Below are 22,971 nucleotides of genomic sequence, written 5' to 3'. Positions count from 1 at the left end.
TAGGCATTTGGAAGCTATAAATTTTATCTATTTGTACCTTAGCATATATTCTTTCCCGAGGAGCTGTACACATTTCACCTGATAAATGACTTTAACACCTTCCACCTGTTATTTGTTTAATTGACCTAGAGTGGAACAAATGTTACTTCCACATGCACTGTCATTTTCCAGAGAAGCCATCCCTAAAGCCTGTTGGACATCTCCTAGCCTCTATATATCTTCTTTATTGATGCTTTTAAAGTTTTAATTAAATATTTTTTCTCAAGATCTCTTTACTCAATATCTCTGAAATCACACTAATTGTAGGGCTGATGGATACAGGACTATAAACTGAATATCAGACAATGTGCTGTAGTAGAGGAGAAATTACTATTTATTGAGTAAATACATTTCTCTCCACTAAATAGACTAAGCAAATTGTTTCTAATATGAAACCTAAGACATGTATCACTTGCCTGGTAAAACAAACGAATAAAATTGGTTTTGTGTCTTCCAAACAGTAGCAATACCAATTTCTGTAAAGAACTAGTAAAATGCACAGGTATCTTCCCCTGAGACCTCAATACTTCCAGAGTCACAAATCCATGACAAACTTCAGATGTTCTAGGGCTTAAATGTTTTCATGTTGAGGCTATGGTAGTATTATCAGCATGGTTACTTTTGTGCAAAGACAAAGCTGTTTTATCATGGTTGTTGCTGTGATGTGGGTTTCTTCATTCCCAAACAGCTTGGCTTTTGGGACAAAGTGTAAATAGCTCCTTTGCTTTCCTGGAACTTAAATGTACAGGGAAAACTTACTAGGAACTAGAAATGATTGCTTAGGTTACTTTTGAAAATGACCCAGTTCTATTTCCCCCTGTGATTTAGTAGAGATTAGCATTGCCACAATAAAATAACAGATGATTGAATGTCAATGCCTTCAGTCAGTACAGCCTTCAGTCAAAGAAGCACATTCTTTAGGCTGTTCTAACTTGAGGCAAAAGTAATTGTGTTTTAACTAGTTGGGGAACTGTTTGGGATACAGGTGATAAAGACCAAAATTTGGCTTTCAGAAATATTGCACACTTTACAAAAGACATAAAAATAGTAGAGGAGGATCTGGGTTTTATTTTGTTGTTTCCCATTTATCTATATAGATGTCTACATAAAGCAACTGGGGCTTCACATGTAAGAAAGAGAAAAAACAAGTCAGCAGAGGGCTAACAATGTGTGGGAACACAGGAGTTCATGCAAATAATATGTGGATGTGCACAAATGCCAAACCATCCATTCTCCTGGATTCTATTGGGTCTCGTCAAGAGCTTTAATTCCAGTTCTAAAGTCAGGATTTCCTATTGGATACTTGGTCCTTTCTGGAATGATTTGTTTCTTTGCTTCTAACTCAAATTCTGCTGAATTTTCTGCGAGCTTTCAGAAGCCTAACACAATACAATAGCCCTATGGGCAAAGAAAGAGAAGAACTGACCATATGAATCAAAGTCTTCCTTAGATTGACTCGTGGCATTGCTCTGGGTAGAAGGAGACTTTGCCTCTAGTGTGCTGCCTGCCTAGTGGAAAAAGGGCGTTGAGTAGATTAAATGCAGAGTCTGCCCTCCAGACTTCCTACACATACCTGCCTAAACTAGAGCAAGCAATGATGTGTTCCCCTTGAGCAATTGGACAGTAGAGGAAAAGACAAAATCAAACCCAAGTAATTTATTCTGCACTTTACTGGCAAATGACCATTTAAGAATTTATGTATCAAGTGATATGTAATCTTGGTTACATAAATTATACAAAAAGTATATTCTGAGGACACACTAAATGACTTCCTGCAGAAAAAAATATTTTATCATCAATTGTATGCTAATAACTTTGTACCAGGTTAATCCATTCAAATGTATTTTCAGTGTTCAAGCCTGAGCTCCAATTGGAGCAGCTTGGGATCTTGACTAATCCTGAGAATCCATTCCACAGGTAATTTGTAAGCCATTGCCGTTTTGTTGGATTGTGAGAATAAAGATTTTTTTGAACTGTCTCAAAGTGGACACTTTAGCACTTGGGTAGACAGTACTGAATTTTATTTAGCCCAGCAGGTCTTTGTGAACATGCACTGGCAGGTAATGAAGACTCCACTTCCCAGCAGGGATAACTCATTTCTGCTTGGCCTTGTCATCAACACGGGCTTTATATAATTAGAGTTTGAGTTGTTTTCCCCAAACCCCCACAGTTTGACTCAGAGATTAACATTTAAAAGACTTATATCAGCCAAAGGAAGATAGAAGTTTTACATTACTTTTCTTTTTTGAGAAAATGAGCATGGTACAGTGGAAATCAGCAGGATTCAGAATCAGGCTCAACTGGTTTTGAATCATGGCTTTGTTATTTAATAGCTGCACTAGCAACTCTTAGCTTGAGGATCACATCTACTTTTCCAGTATGGTTGTAGGAATGATTTCTAATCCTGTAGGTTTTCTGGCGTCTTTGTAGGTGGCCCCAAATGGGTAGCTCCAGTTTCCCTGAGGGAACAGGACAAAATGGAGTTTATCTAAATTCAAACCCCTTATATATGGCTGCAGATTGCTTGTCGGCTTGTAAATGAAAATATTATTAAAGCAAAAACTCTTTATTTTCATTTAAGCCTTTCAAGTGTAGAAAAAACATTTCCACTGTGACCTTTCCAAACCTTAATTCATCCTTTCCTGTAGAACTGTTACTAGGACCAGAGGAGAAAAACACTAATTTGATGCTGCACCACACTTAAAAACTGAAGATGTGGATTTCCTAAATGGACTCCATCTTTTATCCACCTTCTAATAGCAAAGAGAAATGTGATAGGCTGTCACATCTTCATCCCTAGAAAGGGTGTATGATGTGTAAAAACATCAGAAAGAAAGTATGGGATGACTCTGGACAGAGAATTGAGCTTTAAAATTCTAGGTCACCTTTTCCAGGTGTCTGGCTTTAGGTGCTTTATATTGTGTCAGTTAATCTCAGATTTTTCTCCTGAGTTTCCAGACAAGGAAAGGCTCCTCTGAGTTTTAAGAGAAATCAAGGATGTAACAATGTTCCCAAAAAGCAAAGTCTTGCACAAACGTTGTTTGGAATAGGTTCCCTTCAAAACTCAATTCCTCTACCACATGTTTGATCTCTCTTCCCTCTTAAAACAATTTCAACAGGTTTCTGATTCAGTTGTTCTATTTCAATGCAATATGTGTTTGTATTTCAGTTCTATCTATCCACTTGTCTGTCTGTCTGTCTGTCTATCATTTATAGTACTTCAAGCATTTTCACCCTCCTTCTTCCCGGTACCCCTGTTTTACATTCCTGTGGTGTGTGTGTGTGTGTGTGTGTGTGTGTGTGTGTGCGTGCACGTGCGCACATGTGCACACATATATTCTGTTTCTGTGGCTTATATAAAGCATCTCACACTCCACTTCTGGACTTTTGCTGGTAAATTGGAGATAAGAGTCTCATGGACTTTCCTGCTTGGGCTGGCTTTGAACAAGGATCTTCAGATTTCATCCTCCCAAATAGCTAGGATTACAGGCATGAGCCACCAGCAGCTGACTTCTTTTGATCACTTTTTCGTGTATAGTGTTCAAAGTAGTTTGGTCACCACATTTTGCACATGTTTATATTGTACTTCAATAAGATGAACTACTACTATCACTCTCTCATTCCCTATTCTTTCTGCTCCTATCATTTAGCAGCTTTCAGTGAGTTTCTCTATGCTGTCTTAATATATAGACACAGTGAATTTCAGTGTTACTCATTCTATTTTCCTGTTTTCCCCAATCCCTGCAAACAGTCCCACAATTATAAACATGTTCTGTATATATGTACATATGATCATGTCTGCATTTGAGTATATGTTTATCCTTTAGGATTAGCTTCCGTATGGGAGATGAAACATGAAATGTCTGTCTCTGAAACCACCCAGGTTTTCCTGCCTTGCTCCAACATTCTATGGTCTCAGCTTCGTTCTGGATTTTACTCCTTACTGATAATATGACCATGGGAAAATGACACATTCTAAGCCCATGTCTCTATCCATTATTCAAAATATAGAGCAATTAAAATCAGATGAAATACATGTACTTTACACAAACGTGGCATGTTCAATACAAGGCAGATACATTGTTGCTGGTGATACATAGTGCTTGGTACAGAGGAAGAATGCCTTGGCCCCAAATAGAAATTCAAAAGAGAAGTTTAGTACCAATATGGAATCCTGACATCCAACTGAAATCAGCTGACCTCTATTGAATGTCTATTCATGGACAATGCAGAACTTTTAAATATCTGTCTCTGGAGTGAACAATTAGAATGGACAGGGGGATGAAAATGATCCATAGAAATCACTGAATGGTTATGTCTCAAGAACTGTGTTAAGTACTTCACAGAAATTAATCTTACACCTATGAGGTGGAAAGTATAAGAAAACCAAGGTGTGTGGAATGTGGCTTGTCCAAGTTCACAAATGTAATGCTTGGTGGCAGGAAGTGAACCCAAACTGACTTTAGAGCTCATGCCTCATCTATTAGGAATGGGAGAAAAGAAGTGCAGAAATGTTACCCAGAGTTTAAGAAGATCCCAAAGCTCACAAAAGTATAGAGGATAATGTTCCAGAGGAAAAGAAAATTCCAAAGCTTAATAATAGTACAAAGCAGTGAAAAGGGGTGGGGGGAGATGGGAGAGCAGGAATGGTAAGGGGAAACAAAGGAGGAGGCAACAATGCTTGATAAGAAATGTACTCATTACCTTGCTCATGTAATTGTAACCCCTCTGTGTGGTATTTTCACAAAAAAACTTATTAATAAAAATAATAGCACAAAGCGTTCAGAAGTGTGGAGAAAAAAATGTTCGCAAGGAGAAGAAAATTTTCATCGGATTTCAACTATTTAAGCAATGAAAACGTCCTCAGTCCTAAAATGAGCACAAGGAAAAGTTGCTAGAAAAGGATAGGAGCTCCGGTCCTTGGCTTTGAGTGAGAGATGGGGATGTGAGGAGCTGACAGTGACCTCAGTTCCAGTTGTTACTCCTAAATCATATGCCTGTCTATGTGTCAACTGTTCTTGACTTAAGGTAAAACTGAGAAAATGAGGCCTTTCAGCAATTCATCTGTTTTTCTCTTTACTACCTTGCTGTGTTAAATCCTTATTTCTATAGCAAACCACCAAGAATTGTAATTCAAACCTAAATATCTTGGCAGAGAATTCTGTCAGCTGTACCTGCTTTTAGCCGCCATGTGTGACCTAATGCATTTTAGTCCACTCCCTTGGTTTTTTACAAATGGAATAATTAAAATTTAGCCAGTTGTAGGGATGAGCAGTGTTAGAACTACAATGTTTCCTGAACTCAAGTACCACATTTTCTAAGTTCATTGCAACAATTTTACAGACAAATAACCAATCTATCATGTAAATGTGGGAAGGAGGGGGTGAGTTTACAAATAAAGGATGACCCTTGCACTTAAAGAGGTTACCATTAAGTAGGAAAGACAAATGTACCCATGTCATTGCAGAATGCACCTGAGCAGGACAAGTTCAATAGCAGAAGGGGTCCTAACATTTCCCCTCGTAGTAGGGAAAGTCTCAAGTGTTATCCCTGTAATTTCCATTTTATTACTCAGCATACTTGTGTTTTCACAGACTTTCTTCTCTGCTATCCCTAACAAAGCACCCGATATAGAGTAGTCTCTTCATAAATATTTATTGAATGAAATGAATGTACACAGAAGCAAAATAATATGGAACCACAGAACAGATGATTAATTAAATGTGAATTTGAAACATACTGGCCAAAGCAAAGCCAATTAGGTAAAACTTTATTAAATTGTCAACTCTCTGAGGAAAGGAGAACATTTAGCTGGAGGAGGGCTTGTCATTTCCATTAATCCATAGCCCTGCCTGTAGGGCAATCTATAGATGAATTATCTCTGACAAGTCACAGTCTGGTTTATTTTTATCCTGGAAGGATTTTTAACCTTTTGGTAAATTTAGAAAATATCCATTACAAATCATTACAAATCACTCATCAGAAAACTAAGAGCTTGGGAAACGTAGAAAAAGGCTGATTTCAGTTTATGGTTGTCCCTCCCATTCTGGGTATGACAACTTTAAATGACCAGGAAATGACTTGCAGGGAGGCTTCAGTGGGATGGACAAGACTATTGTACATTCCCAACAATGTCATTTTTATTTAATCTACTTTGATATTGTGCAGTCAGGCTGATTGTTTAAATTGTCTGTTTGTAAGAGATCTTTCCCCTTTGTTTTACAACTGTTCTCACATTTCTTCCTACCTCTCTCCCTCCTTTCTTTCCTTCCTTCCTTCCTTCCTTTCTTCCTTCCTTCATTTTCTTGCTTCCTGTCCTTTCCTCCCTTCCTCCCTCCCTCCCTCCATCCCTCCCACCTTTCCTTTCATTCCTTCCTACTTCTTTTCCTCACTATTTTATTCAGTTATGATTCTAGGGCCCCACGTTATTTGTGCCTATCTTATTATTTATGCCTTTTCTTCTTAATGAAACCTAGAGTGGAGAAACCACATGCCTGTACCCTGACAGCCCCTTCCCCCGCTCAAGATACACACACACACACACACACACACACACACTATTTTTTTCTGTACCTTCCACTTAGAAAGGTGTCAGTAGGGTATTTGGAGAAAGGCACTTGGAAATAATACACTCAGGATATTAGATATAGTCAGCTCCTAAGCATGTAGTCAAGAATCATCCCCCTCCAATTGGCTCAATATAATTTACATATTTAAATTAACTTTCCAAGTTTCTTAAGACATAAATAAAAGTTTATTGATGATTTTTCCACCAATCTGTTTTTATTTTTATTTATTTATTTTTGTCGGTCGTGGGGCTTGAACTCTGGGCCTGGGCGCTGTCCCTCAGCTCTTCAGCTCAAGGTGAGCACTCTACCACTTGAGCTACAGCGCCACTTCCAGTTTTCTGGTGGTTTATTGTAGATAGGAGTCTCATGGTCTCTCCTGCCCGGGCTGGCTTTGAACTGCGATCCTCAGATCTCAGCCTCCTGAGTAGCTAGGATTACAGGCGTGAGCCACCAGCGCCCGGCCACCAATCTGTTTTTAGTGTCACCATCCCCATGTTAAGAGCCTCCACATTAAACTGAATGCCATCTGAACATTTAAATGAACTTTCAAATTTCTTAAGGCTATACGAGTCTCATTTAAAATTGTCCATCAAAAAGCCACCAAAACTTACAGCTGTGATTCAAGTCAAAGATCACCAGGCTTGAACAGAAAAGGTAAGGGACAGTGTTCAGGCACTAATTCAATTGAGTTCATGCCTCAGGACTGGTGAAAACACACACACACACACACACACACACACACACTACAAACATACTATTATGATAAAGATTACATATAAATATTTAGAAGATAAATGAAATTGTGCTGAACATCACTCACCACCCCAAAATACAAATTAAAGCTCCGTTGAGTTATCACCTCACACCTGTTAGAATAGAATTAACATATAAACAAGAAATAAGTGTTTTTGAGAAGGTGGAAGAAAATTGAACCTCTGTGCACTCTTGATAGGATTATAAATTATTTGGTCAATATGGAAAACAATAGAAAAGTTCCTCACAAAAATTATATCATCCAACCAACCTACTTCAAAGTATTTATTCAGAAGTATTGAAATGAGATTTGTTTGCAATCTCATGTTCTTTGAGCATTATTTATGAGGTCTAAGAGGAATAAACTGTCCATCAGTGAATGGATAACTAAATTATACATACATATTATATGTGTATATGTGTATATGTTTACATATATGCACACACAGATATATATATAGATATATAGATATATATATATATATATGATGGGAAGAATGTTGGGAGAGGTGACATTGATCAGGATGTATTGTACTAACAACCTGATTTATGAAATTGTAATCTCTTTGTACAACTTGATAAAAATTTAAAACAACTCCATGTGAATTTTATTCAACTTATGCTGCAATATAATTGAAGAGCTGAGTCTTTAGGAAGTTGTGCAGAGTAGAGGAAGCCTAATGTACAAAGACACATACTGCATGATTTTGTGTATAAGAATCATGTAAAGTAATTAAACTCAGAAAGAAACTAGTATAGTGGTTGCCAGCTGCTTTAGGGGAGGAAGAATTTATACTCACAAAATAATATGTTGGAAATGATCTGTACAACTTTGGAGTAGGGAAGTGGGGGGGGGGGAAAGAGGGAGAAAAATGAGGGAAGGGGTAACAAGTTAGACAAGAAATGTTATCACTGCCTTACTTATGTAACTGTAATGCCTCTGTACATCACCTTGACAATAAAATTTTTAAAAATTAAAAAAAATTATTGTTAGCTGTATAGAGTGAATGAGTTCTAGAGATTTGTTATGCAAACTTGCCTATAGAAACAATACTGCCTATACACTTAGGAATTTAAGAGAGTGGATCTCATGTATTTTACTTTTTAACTATGATTTTATAAGTCCAAAGAATATACTTGCTGTAGAAGGTGATACTTTTTTTTCTTATCATAGAAGCTTGATTGGTAGAGAGGTATAGGTGATACCTACAAATGTTTCTGTTTCCTGGCTTACACCTTTAACCTGTCCTGAAATCACTATGTCTTCTAGACAATGCCACTTAGTGATAAAATATGGTGTGACAGTTGGAGTTGGGGATTCTCTTTTTGCTTTACCACTGATAGGCTGTTTACTTGAGGAAACACTGTGTTTACTCTATCTTCCTGTAAATAAAAGACACTTTAAAAAAAACCTTAAAACCCAGCTGTCAGGAGGTACAGATTTTATGAATCAATATCTCACCACAATAAATAGCAGCTGTTTCAGTGTTACAACCCCCCATGCATTGCTTCAGAAATGGAGTATAGTTCTACCACTTAGACACACTAAATATCTCATGACCATCATGGCCATGAGAACACCTGTTAGTTTTTAAAAAATGCTCATTTACTCATTTTCACCTGAGAAGATGAACACAGACCTGAATACTTGCATTGGTATGCTCACAGTAAGACGCTTTGGTCTTCTTTCTTGCTTGATTTATTTTAATGAATATTAAGTAGTTACTTTACTCAAGTTCAGAAGAAGCAGGTGCAAACAAGAGAGCCCTTTTCCTGCTCTACTGGTGATTACTTACATTCTCTTTGGAGTATAAGGGCACAGAACAGACTATAATTCTGATTTTAAATACAATTATGTTAGTATTGTATTAGAAGTACAGGTGTTAAATTAGTGTTGGATGGGGAAATGTCATGGAAAGGGGCCAATAGTAAGAAATGCTTTTGTGCAGAGGTGAAATGTGGAGTTGAGATCCAGAGGGTGGGATAGACTCTGGGTTCTTGAATAGAAGAGTCTTAGAGATGGCAATTTCTTAAGAGCAAAGTCAAGGAGACTGGCTTGAGACTTGTTTTGCAAAATGAGCCCACTTCACTTTTTACATTGTATAAGGTATTGGGAAGTTGCCAAGGTACCCTGAAGAAAAATGAATTCTGTGAAAGTGTGGAGTGAAGAAAGAGCATTCTCAGTGGCCAGTGGCCACAAGGGGTTGAGTGGAGGTATTCGATGCCTGTGTGAATGGAGGACACAACATGGAGAAGAGGTGTGGATAGGACTGGTGAGGGTAGCAGATGTCAGATCACATGGACAGGGCATGATTAAGGACCACACATGCCATCCTAAAAATGGTCCTGTGGAGTCAGTTATTCCCAGCAAATGAAATTTGATTGACAGGTATCAGTCAGGATGCATTTGATCACAGTTGAATTTTAGGAATCGCTCTGATGCTGTGTGACAAGAACTGGAGCAAAAATAGATGCCAGGAACCATTAAGAGGATGTTTTGCTCACCCACAGAGAAATGATGCTAGCTTAAAGGGTGGTCATCACGGTGAGTGGATGAGGAAGATATTAGAAAGAAGTAAACAGATACTGTAGCATGTGGTATGATATGCTGAGGGAGACCTTAGTTTAATTTTGAAGGTTGAGAAAGAATTTCTTGTAGCAATATAATCCAGCACTTAGATTCAATTGCTAAAATATGCAAATTATAAATGATTATTACCTGTTTTTGAACTAGGGTTCCTTTCAGAATCTCTAAGAAATGTCACATAATTAGTGTTCTGATTTCTGTAATAGTGTTACGAAGTGCTTTAGAATATAATAAATCTACATTTCCTGAAAATTATTTTGTAATTGAATCTTTTCAATAACTCAGATTAACTCCTCCCCCCCCCAGCCTCCATGTAGATTCAGGGTTATTTGTGACAATTTGGAGCATATAAACATTTTTTCTTTTACTAGCTATCAAAGTGTCAAATCTCTGTCTTTTCACACTGAATTTCTGCTCATTTTTGTCCTAGATTTATTTTTTAAGCCAATTGCTTAACCCCTTGGAAATAATTTTAGATTCTAACATTTGTATTTTAAATATTCTTGACTCTTACCTTTCGAAAGGTAAACGTTTGGAAATTCTAGGCCAGTAACAGACTGGCAATGTGTTAGAATTTATAAAAGCTCTAATTTTAATTGTTTCAAATTAAGAAAAATTGTATCTAAGGTATAATAGCATTCTCTGATTAGTTGCCAGTTAACCACCGTTGTGGCTATTAAAAAGCTTCTGATTTGTCGCTATTCTTTAATATTACCTCACTCATCTTTGCAATTAGCACTTGTTACTCTCTGTATGTATAAAAGACTTTAAGGAAATTTTGTCTGGAAAATAATTATGTGTAATGTTTAGGGAAGTACAATCTAGTGACTTACCTTGGCTATTTATTTTTATTAAACAAGTCAAGCCAGAATATTAGCTTTGCAGTCTCCTCTGAAAACTAGTAGTTGCTCTGTGGAGTAACTGCCAGGTCAGAGAGAGTTCAAGAAGATGTATTGTATCTGGGCACTGCCCTGAGTACCATCTGCCCATGTTAAATCACAATGATGAGTAGAATGTGTATGGAGCACCACTAATTTCTGTTTCACTAGAATTTCATGTCATCTCATGGTTATTATAATTGTCCAATTAGAGTTGATTAAATTGGATTATGGTTAGTGGGTCTGTCTCTTCATGCAGAGGGCTGGTTGGATGCATTCATCTGTTTCAGTGGTCTGTCTTCATGCTGAGAAAGGCAAACGTTCTGTTTGTATAGAAAAATCTTGGAGAGAAGGTAAAGATAGAAGGTTTAAATGTACTAATTGAAGTGATTATTACTTTTTTTTAATTTAATTTTATTTTATTTGTGAACATACTGTACAGAGGGGTTACAATTGCATGGGCAGGATAATGCGTACATTTCTTACCAAGCATTGCAGCTTCTTCCTTTGTTAACCCTTCCCATCCCTTCCCAGCCTCCCCCCTCCCCCCCCTCCCAATCCTTCTCCTTCCCCCCTCCCCCCCACCCCCTTCCCCCCCGCCCGCACCGACGTTGTAAAGCTCGTTTTGGACATGACAACTTGTACTTCTCATTGTTGCATCAGATCCACCTGTATCCTTAAACAACTGGTTTTTCCCCATCTCCTCCACAAGTTATACTGACATCAAATATAGTGAAAGCAGGGGTTATACTGTGGGGGAGGGACATACAAAGCAACAAAGAGATAGTCTTATAAATGCATTAGAAACACATGCATGAAAGAAAAAACATTAAAATACATATCTAAGGGTTCATTTTCCTGACATCACATTATCTGACCTTTTCCGCTTGACTCGTACATATACTAGATATTGCAAATAAGGGAAACCATGGGACCTATGTTTCTTTGGGCCTGGCTTACTTCACGTAATATAATTTTTTCCAAGTTTTTCCATTTCCTAACAAATGGGGCAATGTCATTCTTTCTGATGGAGGCATAGAATTCCATTGTGTATATATACCACATTTTCTTGATCCATTCATCTACTGAGGGGCATCTGGGTTGGTTCCATATCTTAGCTTTGGTAAATAATGCTGCCATACAACGGACAAGGGTCTCATAACTAAAATATACTTGGAACTCAAAAAATTAAACCCCCCAACAACGAATCCCCAAAGAAACAACTGCCCAATAAATAAGTGGGCGAAAGACTTAAAGAGAAACTTCTCTGAAGAAGAAAGAAGGATGGCCAATAGATACATGAAGAAATGTTCAACATCCCTAGCCATAAAAGAAATGCAAATCAAAACAACATTGAGATATCATCTCACCCCAGAAAGAACGGCAAAAATTAAGAACTCTAATAACAACAGATGCTGGAGGGAATGTGGACAGAAAGGAACCTTACTTCATTGTTGGTGGGAACAACCACTTTGGAAAGCAGTATGGAGGTTCCTCAAAAGACTTCACATAGAACTCCCCTATGACCCAGCAATCCCACTTTTGGGCATTTAACCCAAATGCTTACAAACAAGACCACACTGAAGTGATTATTTTTATATCATCTTTTAGTAAACTCACTGAGCATTGATTCCAATCTTACATATCTCTGGAAGAAAGTCACATTGGTTATGCAGCAGAAGACACTAACAAAGAAATGACGTGCTGTGGTTATGGAAAGAGAAATTCTAGGGCTTGTGTGATGGGAAGAAATAGCTCATTTCAAGGAACCCATTCATAACAGATTCAAGGTCCTGTGAAGATGTGTAATAGCTTGAAGAGTGCCCAGACAGGGTACTTTCTGTCTTGCAGCCTGCTGCACGTATCGTTATAAAGTTGTGATCGATGCCCACTGACTCACTTGTATGCAAATTGATTCTTATACTTGAGAGGTGAATGGATGAGAAAAGGCATGTGCTCTCAATATGCCAATGAGCCTTTGAGCAATATCTGCCCAAGAAACCAGAGAAGCATCTATGTTTAGAGAAGATTAAGGAGCATGAAACTTACCAGTTCCTGACATTCTCATTTAGGAAGGATGGCATTTCCATGCCATGCCAAGTCCTAGTGTATAGCTATGCATCGTGGTGACACAAGACAAGTGTGAGGTTTTCTAACCCCAAAGTTCTTTCTAGAATTATCTCTTGAACCAGAAAAAAGCAATCACGGAAGAAACAGTGAGGGAAGAAGGAAGATTTTTCTGTCTTCTTCCAGTGGAGTCCTCTGTGGTGATCTATTTACCTCTATGCAACTCTCTTTAAGTATTGATCTTGACTCCTTGGCTCTCTCTCAAGAGAAAGAAATAAAAACCATTAATGTCATTTTTTCTGGCCAGTATTTCAAGACTGCATTATTTTTTTTAGAAAAAAAACAAGAGCACCATCTTAAAACCAGCACTGAAGTCAATCAGAAATGAATAGTTTGTGTTTGGAGAGAAATGCTGAATTAAGTATTATAATAAAAAAATCATTTACCTCCTTCATTCCCTATGTTCTTTTCTACCACCTATTAAGCATACATTTATGTCCCCCAAAAAATATTTTCCTAAGATGTGTAGGTCAGTATTTTAGGTGTTTGGGGGAATAGGGTAAGCAACCTAGATAATAAATTTAAAAATTTCCCTTTATATTTATGTATATTAGCTATCATTCTTCAATAAAGTATTCTTAATGCCTTCTCTACCATCATTGTACTTAAGGTAGCTCCTTGTAAAGCATCTGGAAATGGATCATTATGAGAAGACATGTGGAAAGAGAAATTTCTCTTATTCTTGCAGGATTTCTTTTTCAGTCATAGGCTTAAACTCTGGGCTTGGGCATTGTCCCTGAGCTCTTCAGCTCAAAGCTAGCCCTCTACCACTTGAGCCACAGCACCACTTATGTTTTTTAGTGGTTTATTGGAGATAAGAGAAGGACTTTTCTGCCTGGGCTGGCTTTGAACCCCGAGGATCTCAACCTCCAGAGTAGCTAGGATTCCAGGCATGCGCCACCAGTGCCCAGCTTTCTTTCAGAATTTTTAAAACCTAACAGGGATTCAGATGGGTTACCCTGACGTTGAAATGTAGAACATGATACTGACCTTTAACCATTCAAGAAGCAACTTGTTAAACTGAGGCAGAAGTGAGGTGTGTTCTCTCCCAGCCTCTGCTCAGTCCACTGAAAAGGCAGATTTGATGATATTGGACTGCTTACAGCTAAAATAATTATACTATGGGATAACAACATCTCTGTGCCTGCACAGAAGTCAACTTATTTTTCAATCAAATGAAGCTTATTTCTTGGGCATGTGTGATAAGGAGAGACATTAAATAATAATTGTCAAACAGAACAAAAATTCTAAGTGTGTTGGTACTGGGCCTATCTCTTTGGTGACAATACTCCGAGTAGATTCAGCAGGCATGCCAAAAAATCAAAACAGTCCTTTCCTCTTTGGAAGGCAGTTGCTTTCAGTTGGATAGATTTCACTCATTTTCTCAGGGCAAGATTTTGAAAATTCTGTCTTTGGAAACCAAAAGACTACATGGCAGAATTGGCTACATCTTTTGCTTTAAAATGCAGACTTTCTTTGTGGTTAATGTATTTGTTGTGATAAAGTATTTGAGCGGAAATCCTCACAATAATTTGGGGGAAGGATAAAGACTGTTTTAAAATATGCCAACCCATTCATTTTGGACCTTAGAATTTGCCTTATTTTGAATGAGGAGAGATTAATAATTTTTCATAAGAATATATGTTTACTTTCTCAAAGATAATTCTTTAATTTTTTTTTTTACATTTTAAGAGGGATTGAACACCAATCTCTGACCGTAACCATTTCCCAAAACAAATCAATGTGTATTAGAGTTAATTTGGAATCTCTCATTTAGTTAAAACTCCCAATTTGGTCAGCATCCGGGCAAATATCTCTCAAGTTCTATTTCCGTAGATGGTGACACTGCCCTTTACAGGTTAATTTCCCCATCCTTTCCAATTGCTTCAGCTATAGTGTTTCAGCTTATATGCATCATTACTGGAAAGCAGGACCCCGCTTAGTCTGATAAGCAGTTCTCTTTCCTGAGGTTTGTATTTTGTGTGGTAGGTCAGGGAGGAAAAGAAAAAAGTGGGCCTGCCAAATTGTGATGAGCATTCGTTACTGTGGGGCTCCTTCCAAAAAGGGCTTGTAACACTGTGTACAGTCTTGTAGCCCAGCTGTGTGGAGCATTGATTGCTTCTGCCTAGAGCAGGGATACTGTCAAGTTGCTCTGTGAGTTGAGTCATCTATTGACAAAGAGCTACCAGCCCGCAGATAATGCTGTGCAGAGCTGCTCGCGCTGCTCCTGCTGCTCCCACGATGTGCTGCTTATAGCAGCTGTCAAAAAGACTGAGGGATCCACGGGGGAAAAGAGACTTTTTACAACTGCCTGGAAGAAAGGGGTGTGAGGCACGAGACATTTTTGTGTGTAGAAAGAGCTGACCAAAGGGAAGAGTAGGGATCAGAGCAGCATGAATGCATACCTCACCAAGCAACACAGCTGCGGCCGGGGGTCTGAAGGGATGGATGCCGGCAGGAGCGCGCCCACCCTGCTCAGGGATGGCCCCTGCGCCTGTGGCTCGCAGAGGACCCCTCAGGGACTCGGGTACAGTTCTCAAACCATGCCTTCCTCGGGATCTGGGGGCCCAGCTTCCAACAGGACCAAGCTGGTCACCTTGTGGGACAGTGTGCGGAAAAGCCCCCACAAGACAAGCGTCAAGGGCAAGGGGACTTGTGGGGACCACTGTACCTGCCCACAGGGTTGGTTCAGCCCTGCACAGGTGAGCTTTTTCTTTCTAACTTTCCCCTGAGTAACCTAAGAAAGTTGTGTAAGGTTAGGATGGTGTGGAAACTTGACTGAGTCCTTTTGCCTCCTCCTGACTGGATTTGCCTGTTTGGAAAATGGGAGGACAGAAACTGAAAATCTGCATTGTTCACACGTGTCTGTGGCTTTTCACTTCCAGGTGGCCTGGGGTGGGGTAAGGATGCTGAACGCAGTATCTTTCGGTGACTTTTCCCCAAGTTAAACTTCTCTCTCATCCTCAGATGACTTGATTTTTGTTTCCTTCTTGCATCATAATCTTTTAGTAGGACTTTTCCTTACAATCATGACTAACAGTTCTATTAAAATTAGTATTATTTTGAGCTGTAGAAAGAAAATGATGGTTAATCACATATATGTTATTTCTTTAAATATGGATGATAGAACAGAATGAATCATAACAAATACTCTTCGAGTACCTTTAAAAATAGGTAGATAGTTTCAGCTCTGAAAGAGAAAATAGTACATTAAATAATTATATTGAACAGCAAAATATAGTAAATATTTTTGAAGATTAAAGGAATAATTGAGAGCAAGGTACAGGGCGATTACATTTGATAAAATAATGAAGCATTCTGTTTAGTTGTAGAGAAGCAATAAGATTATGTGAAAACTCTCTAATAGTCCATTTCTAAGGCATATACACACATTTATTCAATTTTATTCCTAAACTGTTCTTCTTCTATAACTACTAGCATTTTACCAGAAATAAAATTGCAAGATATTTTTTTCTTGTTTCCATTCAAAGGAGAGCAAACAACTTCCTGCAAGTGCTACAAATATACATAAAATGCACCTGTAGTTTTTGCCATAAATACAGAGCAATGACTGTCCTTAACCATGCTTTTGAAAGAAAAGTGCTGGGCTTGTAGAAATATTCCCATTTTTGCTGTTTTCTGCATAATTGAGAAGTGAGTATTGATCATGAATAAAATCTGATTAACTCTGAGAGGTGTAGAGGACATTTTAATTTTAGTAATAGTTTTTAGAAAGTACTTCCAATGATATCATACATCTGTATCTCTTAATACAGTTACATAGATATGGTCATGTGTGTATGGCTTTTATTCATGAAAATGAAATTATAAGCTTTGCTTAGAGAAATAGAGCATCTCACTATCTTGATCTATAAGCTAGCTTAACTTGAAATGGAGCTCTGCATTGAGAAATGAAATTTTTCCTTAAAGTTAACAGATTTCAAACTAAAAAATAATTCTTAAAATTATGAAGATTCTATATACTTTTAAACAAATACAGTAGTTTGAGTTTAATTTCCTTAACCCATATTGTTATATTGATTACACTAACTGTTCAGAATTCACATAGCCTAGGAAGACAAACTTACTAACATCCAGAATATATGGAGATTTAATTTGCGCAGAGAAAACAAACTTGCTGTGTATCATTCTTCTTACATAAAATGTAATGTATTTTCCTTTTATAAATAAAACTTCTCAACCCCAAATCTCTAATAATTGTAATAATATTATGAAAAGAATCTTGATAGATCTTTTAATGGAAGGAAACTTTTTTCTTCCCCCATTGTTAACTAAATCAGCCCCCTACTTGCTTCAAATTTATAGTCATTTAATATTTAAAGGATCACTGTAGCACTGACAGAGATCTAATTACATATGAACAGGCAATAAATAGAGGCAGCCCAATATCCCCTTACATATATAATCTATATCTATCTATCTAGCGATATATATAAGGTATGTATATATAAAGATATATCTATAGATACAGATATATGTGGGTGTTTATATATGTATATACACACATATATATGTATATATTTCTCTCATTCACATATACTTTATACCTTCAAACATCCAAGAATTTTAAAGTTTTTAATGAGACATTCTTTCCACACCTAAACATTTCCTCCACTCTTTCTCAGCCCAAATCCGTAGAAGTACCATGCTAGATAGATTAACCTGTCTCTTCCCCAGGCTTCTCGATCAAAATACATCACATTGAATAATTTCAGTATGTTTATACAAAGATGTGCATGCATTTTGATACCTAATTACTATGGTAACCCACTTCATTTGTATTTTAAGTATATGTACATGGATACATTCATAAATTCATCCAGATATAAAAATTAAAATTCTGAATTACTCTTAATTCCTCACTGGGGAAAATATTAGCTAATTTTTTCAAAGGCTGTTTTATTCACTTCATATAAATTATTTCTCCATAAATAGCAAATTTCCATAACTTCCAGCGGGTGCTCAAAAATACCAATATAGATGCATTTCTGTATCTTTATCTATGATGTGCCTGTGGCATACATTAAATAATGTAACTTTGCAGATATATGTAAGCATATGTAAGCATGTCACAAATGAAAAATTTGTGTATGCATGCATGTGTCTGTTAGAACTAAAACTGCTTTGATATTTTTCTACTCTTGGTCTACACTATATTCTGTAAAATGTTACAAAATCAAAGATGAGTGCTAACATCTATATTAGAGTCCCTGATAAAGCCTGTGTTAGAATAGCCAAAAGTCCACATGTAGTACAGAATGTGCTTTAAGGGTGGCAAGTGTCTGGGAGTGGGCTCTTTCCCACTTGCTGTAATACTTGCTGTATTACATGGAAACAATCAATATGGTTTCCGGTTGCTATAATAGAAGCCCATGGTAATGATTTGACTTCCTCCCAAGGCTCTTTGCCAAGCTCCTGTTATTTGGGGTGCTGCGCACTAAACAGGACTCTATCATTATGTTGTTCTTTAGTAAAAAGCAGTTTCTGTCTCATCTCGAATAAGTGTACAATCCATTTCCATCTGTAGAATTAATAGAACCATGAACATAGATCAGAAAATGGAAAATCGTAGTGTGCAGAAGTGAATCCTGTGACACATATGTAGGATAACATTTTAGATTGCCCTTGGGAAAGAATATGTCCATCTTTGCCTGTGTGACATTCGTTCCCATGTGATCCCAGGGAGGAAGCATAGAACAGTGAGGAAAGAAGAGATCAGAGGTATATGTAATTTTTTCTTCACTCATTCCTCAACTATCATATAGGAGTGTGTAATCTATACCACGTTTTGTGGAAACAAAGTGCAGCTCAACAAAGTTTGATCTTCCAGTCTACAATGGCCTAGAGCTTTTTAACACATGTTTTGAGATATACACAGAATTATACATCACAGCGTAGAAGTGAAGTGAAGTTCCAGAAGATGCTGTGGACACTTTAGTAATTTACATACTTTGGGTCCAGATGAACCACAAAGATCAAATTGCAAACAATTTTTAGATAGGGAATGGCGGATGACCTGGATCAAAGTATATTATACACACGGATGGACATATCAAAATGAAGTCATTTATACAACTAATATTCACTAACAATTAAAGAGAGGAAAAGGAGTGTATCTCTTTAGGTCTATATTTTCTGGTTTGTAAAATATTGTTAAATATTGTACTTACCTCAAAAGGTTAAATGAAGAATGATTTATCATAATGCATGTATAGAACTTACAAAATGATTTTCCTGTAGTAGGGCTTCAAAAATGTTTGTGGAATGAATAAATGAATGAATGGAAGAGAATAAACCCACAGTAAAAGCTGGCAATTCTTCATCTATTCCTTTACTCATTATTCTTGACTAGCTGGGAAGAGAACGGTAATGAATCCAAGGGCTGCATAGAGGTGATATTCTTTGAACTAAATTGGATCGAAAAGGTTACGATGTATTTACTAATTGGATAAAAAGAAATGAGAATGCAACATCTTGGAGTGGAACTGTGTGGGACAGTGGACCCTGCAGGGAAGGTTGATGATGACAGGAGTCTGGAGGGTGGATGGACTGACAGCCTGATGGTTACCAGCTGGGCCTGGATGGGACAGTTTACTACCTGCTTTGACACTCTCTATGTGCTATGATTCTTCTTCAGTGAGCCCTTCTCAGCTTCAGTTTCTCTAAGATTACTGAGTTTCTCAAATAAAATCACAAACCTCTTGCAATACTAATATTCTGTGAGTCTATCAACAGATACACATTAATTAATTTGTTTTTCAAGCTGGAGAGGATTTATGCCACACAATCCTAAATTTGAACTTCATATCTCTGGGTGACCTCATTCGTTTAACTTCTCTTCAGTTTGCTTTTCCCTTCTGTAACACTTGGGATAAGAAATTTGTGTAGCAGGAAAATTTGATAAGAATTGGAAACAGTCATATAACCATTATACCATGCCACACAGAACACAATTGTGTACAGAAGCAAATTATATTTATTATTACCAGTAATAATCCAATTTTATTTTTTAACTGGAAGGACATATGATCCAGCAAATTAGTCACCTGCATTGTGCGCTTCCATAGGCATTTCTGGTTTGTTCATGGGATTCTTTTATAGCTTCATTATAATGATAAAGGTTAAGCTAGGCAACTGTCCAGAAACTTTTGGCATAATACCATGATGCTGATGCTGAGGTGACCTTTTGTCCTTCAGAGTTTTCAGAGATTTACAACTGCCTGAGTACACACACACACACACACACACACACACACACACACACACACCAAAGTAAGATAGAATTGCCTTAATGAAGTTGTATCCTCTTAGTTTATATTAACTAATAAGGGGCTATTAGATTTTTTCAGTAAGATTCCAAGGGAAAAAAATTGCATTTTAAGTTTTTAGCTCAGTTCAGTGAACACATCAATCCAGAAAGGCAGTTTATAGCAACTGGAAGGCAAAAGATTTTAGTCTAAGTAGGTTTCAGATCTAGATTGAAATCCCAAACTCCATTTATGCTCAGCAAGAAAGATGTGACACTTCTTTAAACATTCTGCCTGCTGCCAGGCGCCGGTGGCTCATGCCTGTAATCCTAGCTACTTACGAGGCTGAGATCTGAGGATCACGGTTCAAAGCCAGCCCGGGCAGGAAAGCCCATGAAACTCTTATCTCCAATAAATCACTAGAAAACCGGAGTGGCGCTGTGGCTCAAGCAGTAGAGCGCGCTCGCCTTGAACTGAGGAGCTGAGGGACAGCGCCCAAGCCCAGAGTTCAAGCCCCACGACCAACAACAAACAACAACAACAACAAAAAACATTCTGCCTGCTTTGACCGATATCTTTAAAAAAAAAACCACCACCACCACCACCAACAACAAAAAGACAACCCTATTGTTACCAAGCAGGAGTAAGACTTTTACAGTTTCTGGGAAACACCAGTAATGCCAGGGGTAAGGAAAACCGAAGTTACAGAAAAATTAAAGTTCTAAGCATTTCTGTGGCAGACCTGAAGCCATGTAGTTGGGATCTTGGCACCCACAGTACTAGATGCTGCCATCAGAAGAGCATTCTCACTAGAACTGAGAAAGGATTCACAAAACAGAGGACAGAAAGAAAAAGAAAAAAGCAAAAGTGAACTCAAAATGTCTACAACGGCCAGGCACCAGTGGCTCAGGCCTATAATCCTAGCTATGCAGGAGGCTGAGAACTGAGGATCACGGTTCAAAGTCAGCCCAGGCAGCAAAGTCCATGAGACATTATCGCCAATAACCCACCAGAAAAGCAGAAGTGGTGCTGTGGCTCAAGTGGTAGAGTGCTAGCCTTGAATTGAAGAGGTGAGGCACAGCACCCAGACCAGAGTTCAAGCCCTATGACCAAGATAAAGAAAAAGAAAAAAAAAAGTCTACAATGTGTGGGGCACTGCGTTAGTGCATTTATGGTTCATCTGTCCTTAAGTTCCCCCAATAGCACTCACAAAAGCCTGTTATAGAATGCCCACATTGCAGATGTTGAAACTGAGGCCAGCAGAAACTTGCCTGCAGTCACATTACTGAAAAAGGCAGAATTCCTAACTGTAATCTCATAGGACTCCATATTCTTCCCACTGTGTCTTATTAAAGGGCTGTTTTGAAGTAACCTAGGAGGTAGAATGCTACCCTACCACCTCTCACACCAGAGACCACCATGATTTTATCATCTAACTGGAACGTCCTTAAGGGATTAGAATATTTCACATGAAATACTCATTTCAAATGGCACCTCACGGTAGTATGTTCAATTTTCCATAATTTTGGATGATATTTTGGTTTCAGTAATACTAAGTACCAGAACCTCAGAGGATCCCTTCTCTTTCTCAAGGTTAAGAGCGATGCTGATTTGCTCAATGGTTGAAGTTTATTCCTACAGTGTTACCACAATAAGATACACATAGAAAGAACCCATTATCTGTAATATTTCCAGGTTGCATTCATCCATATGCAATGCATATGGTAAGGAATTGAGAACTATATATTATAAATTATATATATGTATATATATATATACATACATACATACATTTATACACAAAATAAATAGAAACGTATAGAGTTACTGTCTTTCATTCAAGAGCATCAGCTCACTTTGCTCCTTATTTGGGAATCTCTCAGGTAGGTAGAATCAAATACCATTCACAATCAAATAGCTCTCTTAGCTACCACTATCTCCATCATCCACTCTCTTCTTATTACTAATATCATTTCATTAGTTAGAATTCCATTTTTATTCTCTATTTTCTATCTTGTCTCATTGTTTTAACCCGAAGATTTCTAAATGTCCTATAATTATGTCAGAAGTGGGTTTTCAAAAGGAAAAACTGGTCTAAGAAATATCACTGATTGATGCAGTGGCAAGAATTGGGGCATGTCTCTAGACTCAGACCTTTTGTTAATCTCCCACCCCAAACCCTATGTACTCATCTCCATGAAAAATGATAACTGCCAGAAAATTATCAAGCAATGTAAATTGTTTAGTTCCATGCCAAAACAAACAAACAAGCAAACAAACACATTCTAGCCTAAGTTTCATAAAGAATGAAGACCGGTGATCCTCAAGGACAGTGGAGAGAAGAAAGCAACCGGAAGACATTGTAGCCTTCCGTATTGAGAATGATTATGAGCAGGGACCAGGGTTGCCATATGCACTATGATAGGCAGAGCTGTTCTGAACCACAAAGTATTGTTCTATCAGCATAGTATAACTGATTGCATCACACACCACACACCATATTTGTGAAGAGTAACCAAAACAAAAAAATGATCAGCCAAGCATGACATCAACTCAGTTTTACAAACAAATGCAAAGTATTTTTTCCAAGGATTAATTAATCATTCAATTGTATAGGAACGCAATTCTTTTTTTGTTTGTTTGTTTGTTTTTTTGTGTCTGGTCATGGGGTCTGAACTCTGGGCCTGGGCACTGTCCCTCAGCTCTTCAGCTCAAGGCTAGCGCTCTACCACTTGAGCCACAGCACCACT

At 37.7% G+C, this 22,971-nt stretch overlaps 1 protein-coding gene across 5 annotated transcripts in view; it reads left to right on the top strand.

The window, feature by feature from the left end:
* The window catches only part of Dlg2 (discs, large homolog 2 (Drosophila)), a 1,447,312-nt gene that overhangs the window by 621,852 nt on the left and 802,489 nt on the right, over window positions 1-22,971 (top strand). The window contains exon 1 of one of the 5 annotated variants that reach the window (XM_013013985.1): window positions 15,148-15,655. The exons of the other annotated variants lie outside the window; for them this stretch is intronic. Within the exon in view, the coding sequence (XP_012869439.1) occupies window positions 15,347-15,655 (309 nt within the window). The 5' untranslated portion in view covers window positions 15,148-15,346. Of the gene's footprint in view, window positions 1-15,147; window positions 15,656-22,971 lie in introns of those variants that run through there. 5 annotated transcript variants of the gene reach the window in all.

The sequence above is a fragment of the Dipodomys ordii genome, unplaced genomic scaffold, assembly GCF_000151885.1.
Source record: "Dipodomys ordii isolate 6190 unplaced genomic scaffold, Dord_2.0 Scaffold22, whole genome shotgun sequence".
In the NCBI taxonomy this organism is placed as follows: Eukaryota; Metazoa; Chordata; class Mammalia; order Rodentia; family Heteromyidae; genus Dipodomys; species Dipodomys ordii.
Note: the sequence above shows the minus strand (reverse complement) of the source record. Positions and strands in the feature narration are given on the sequence as shown.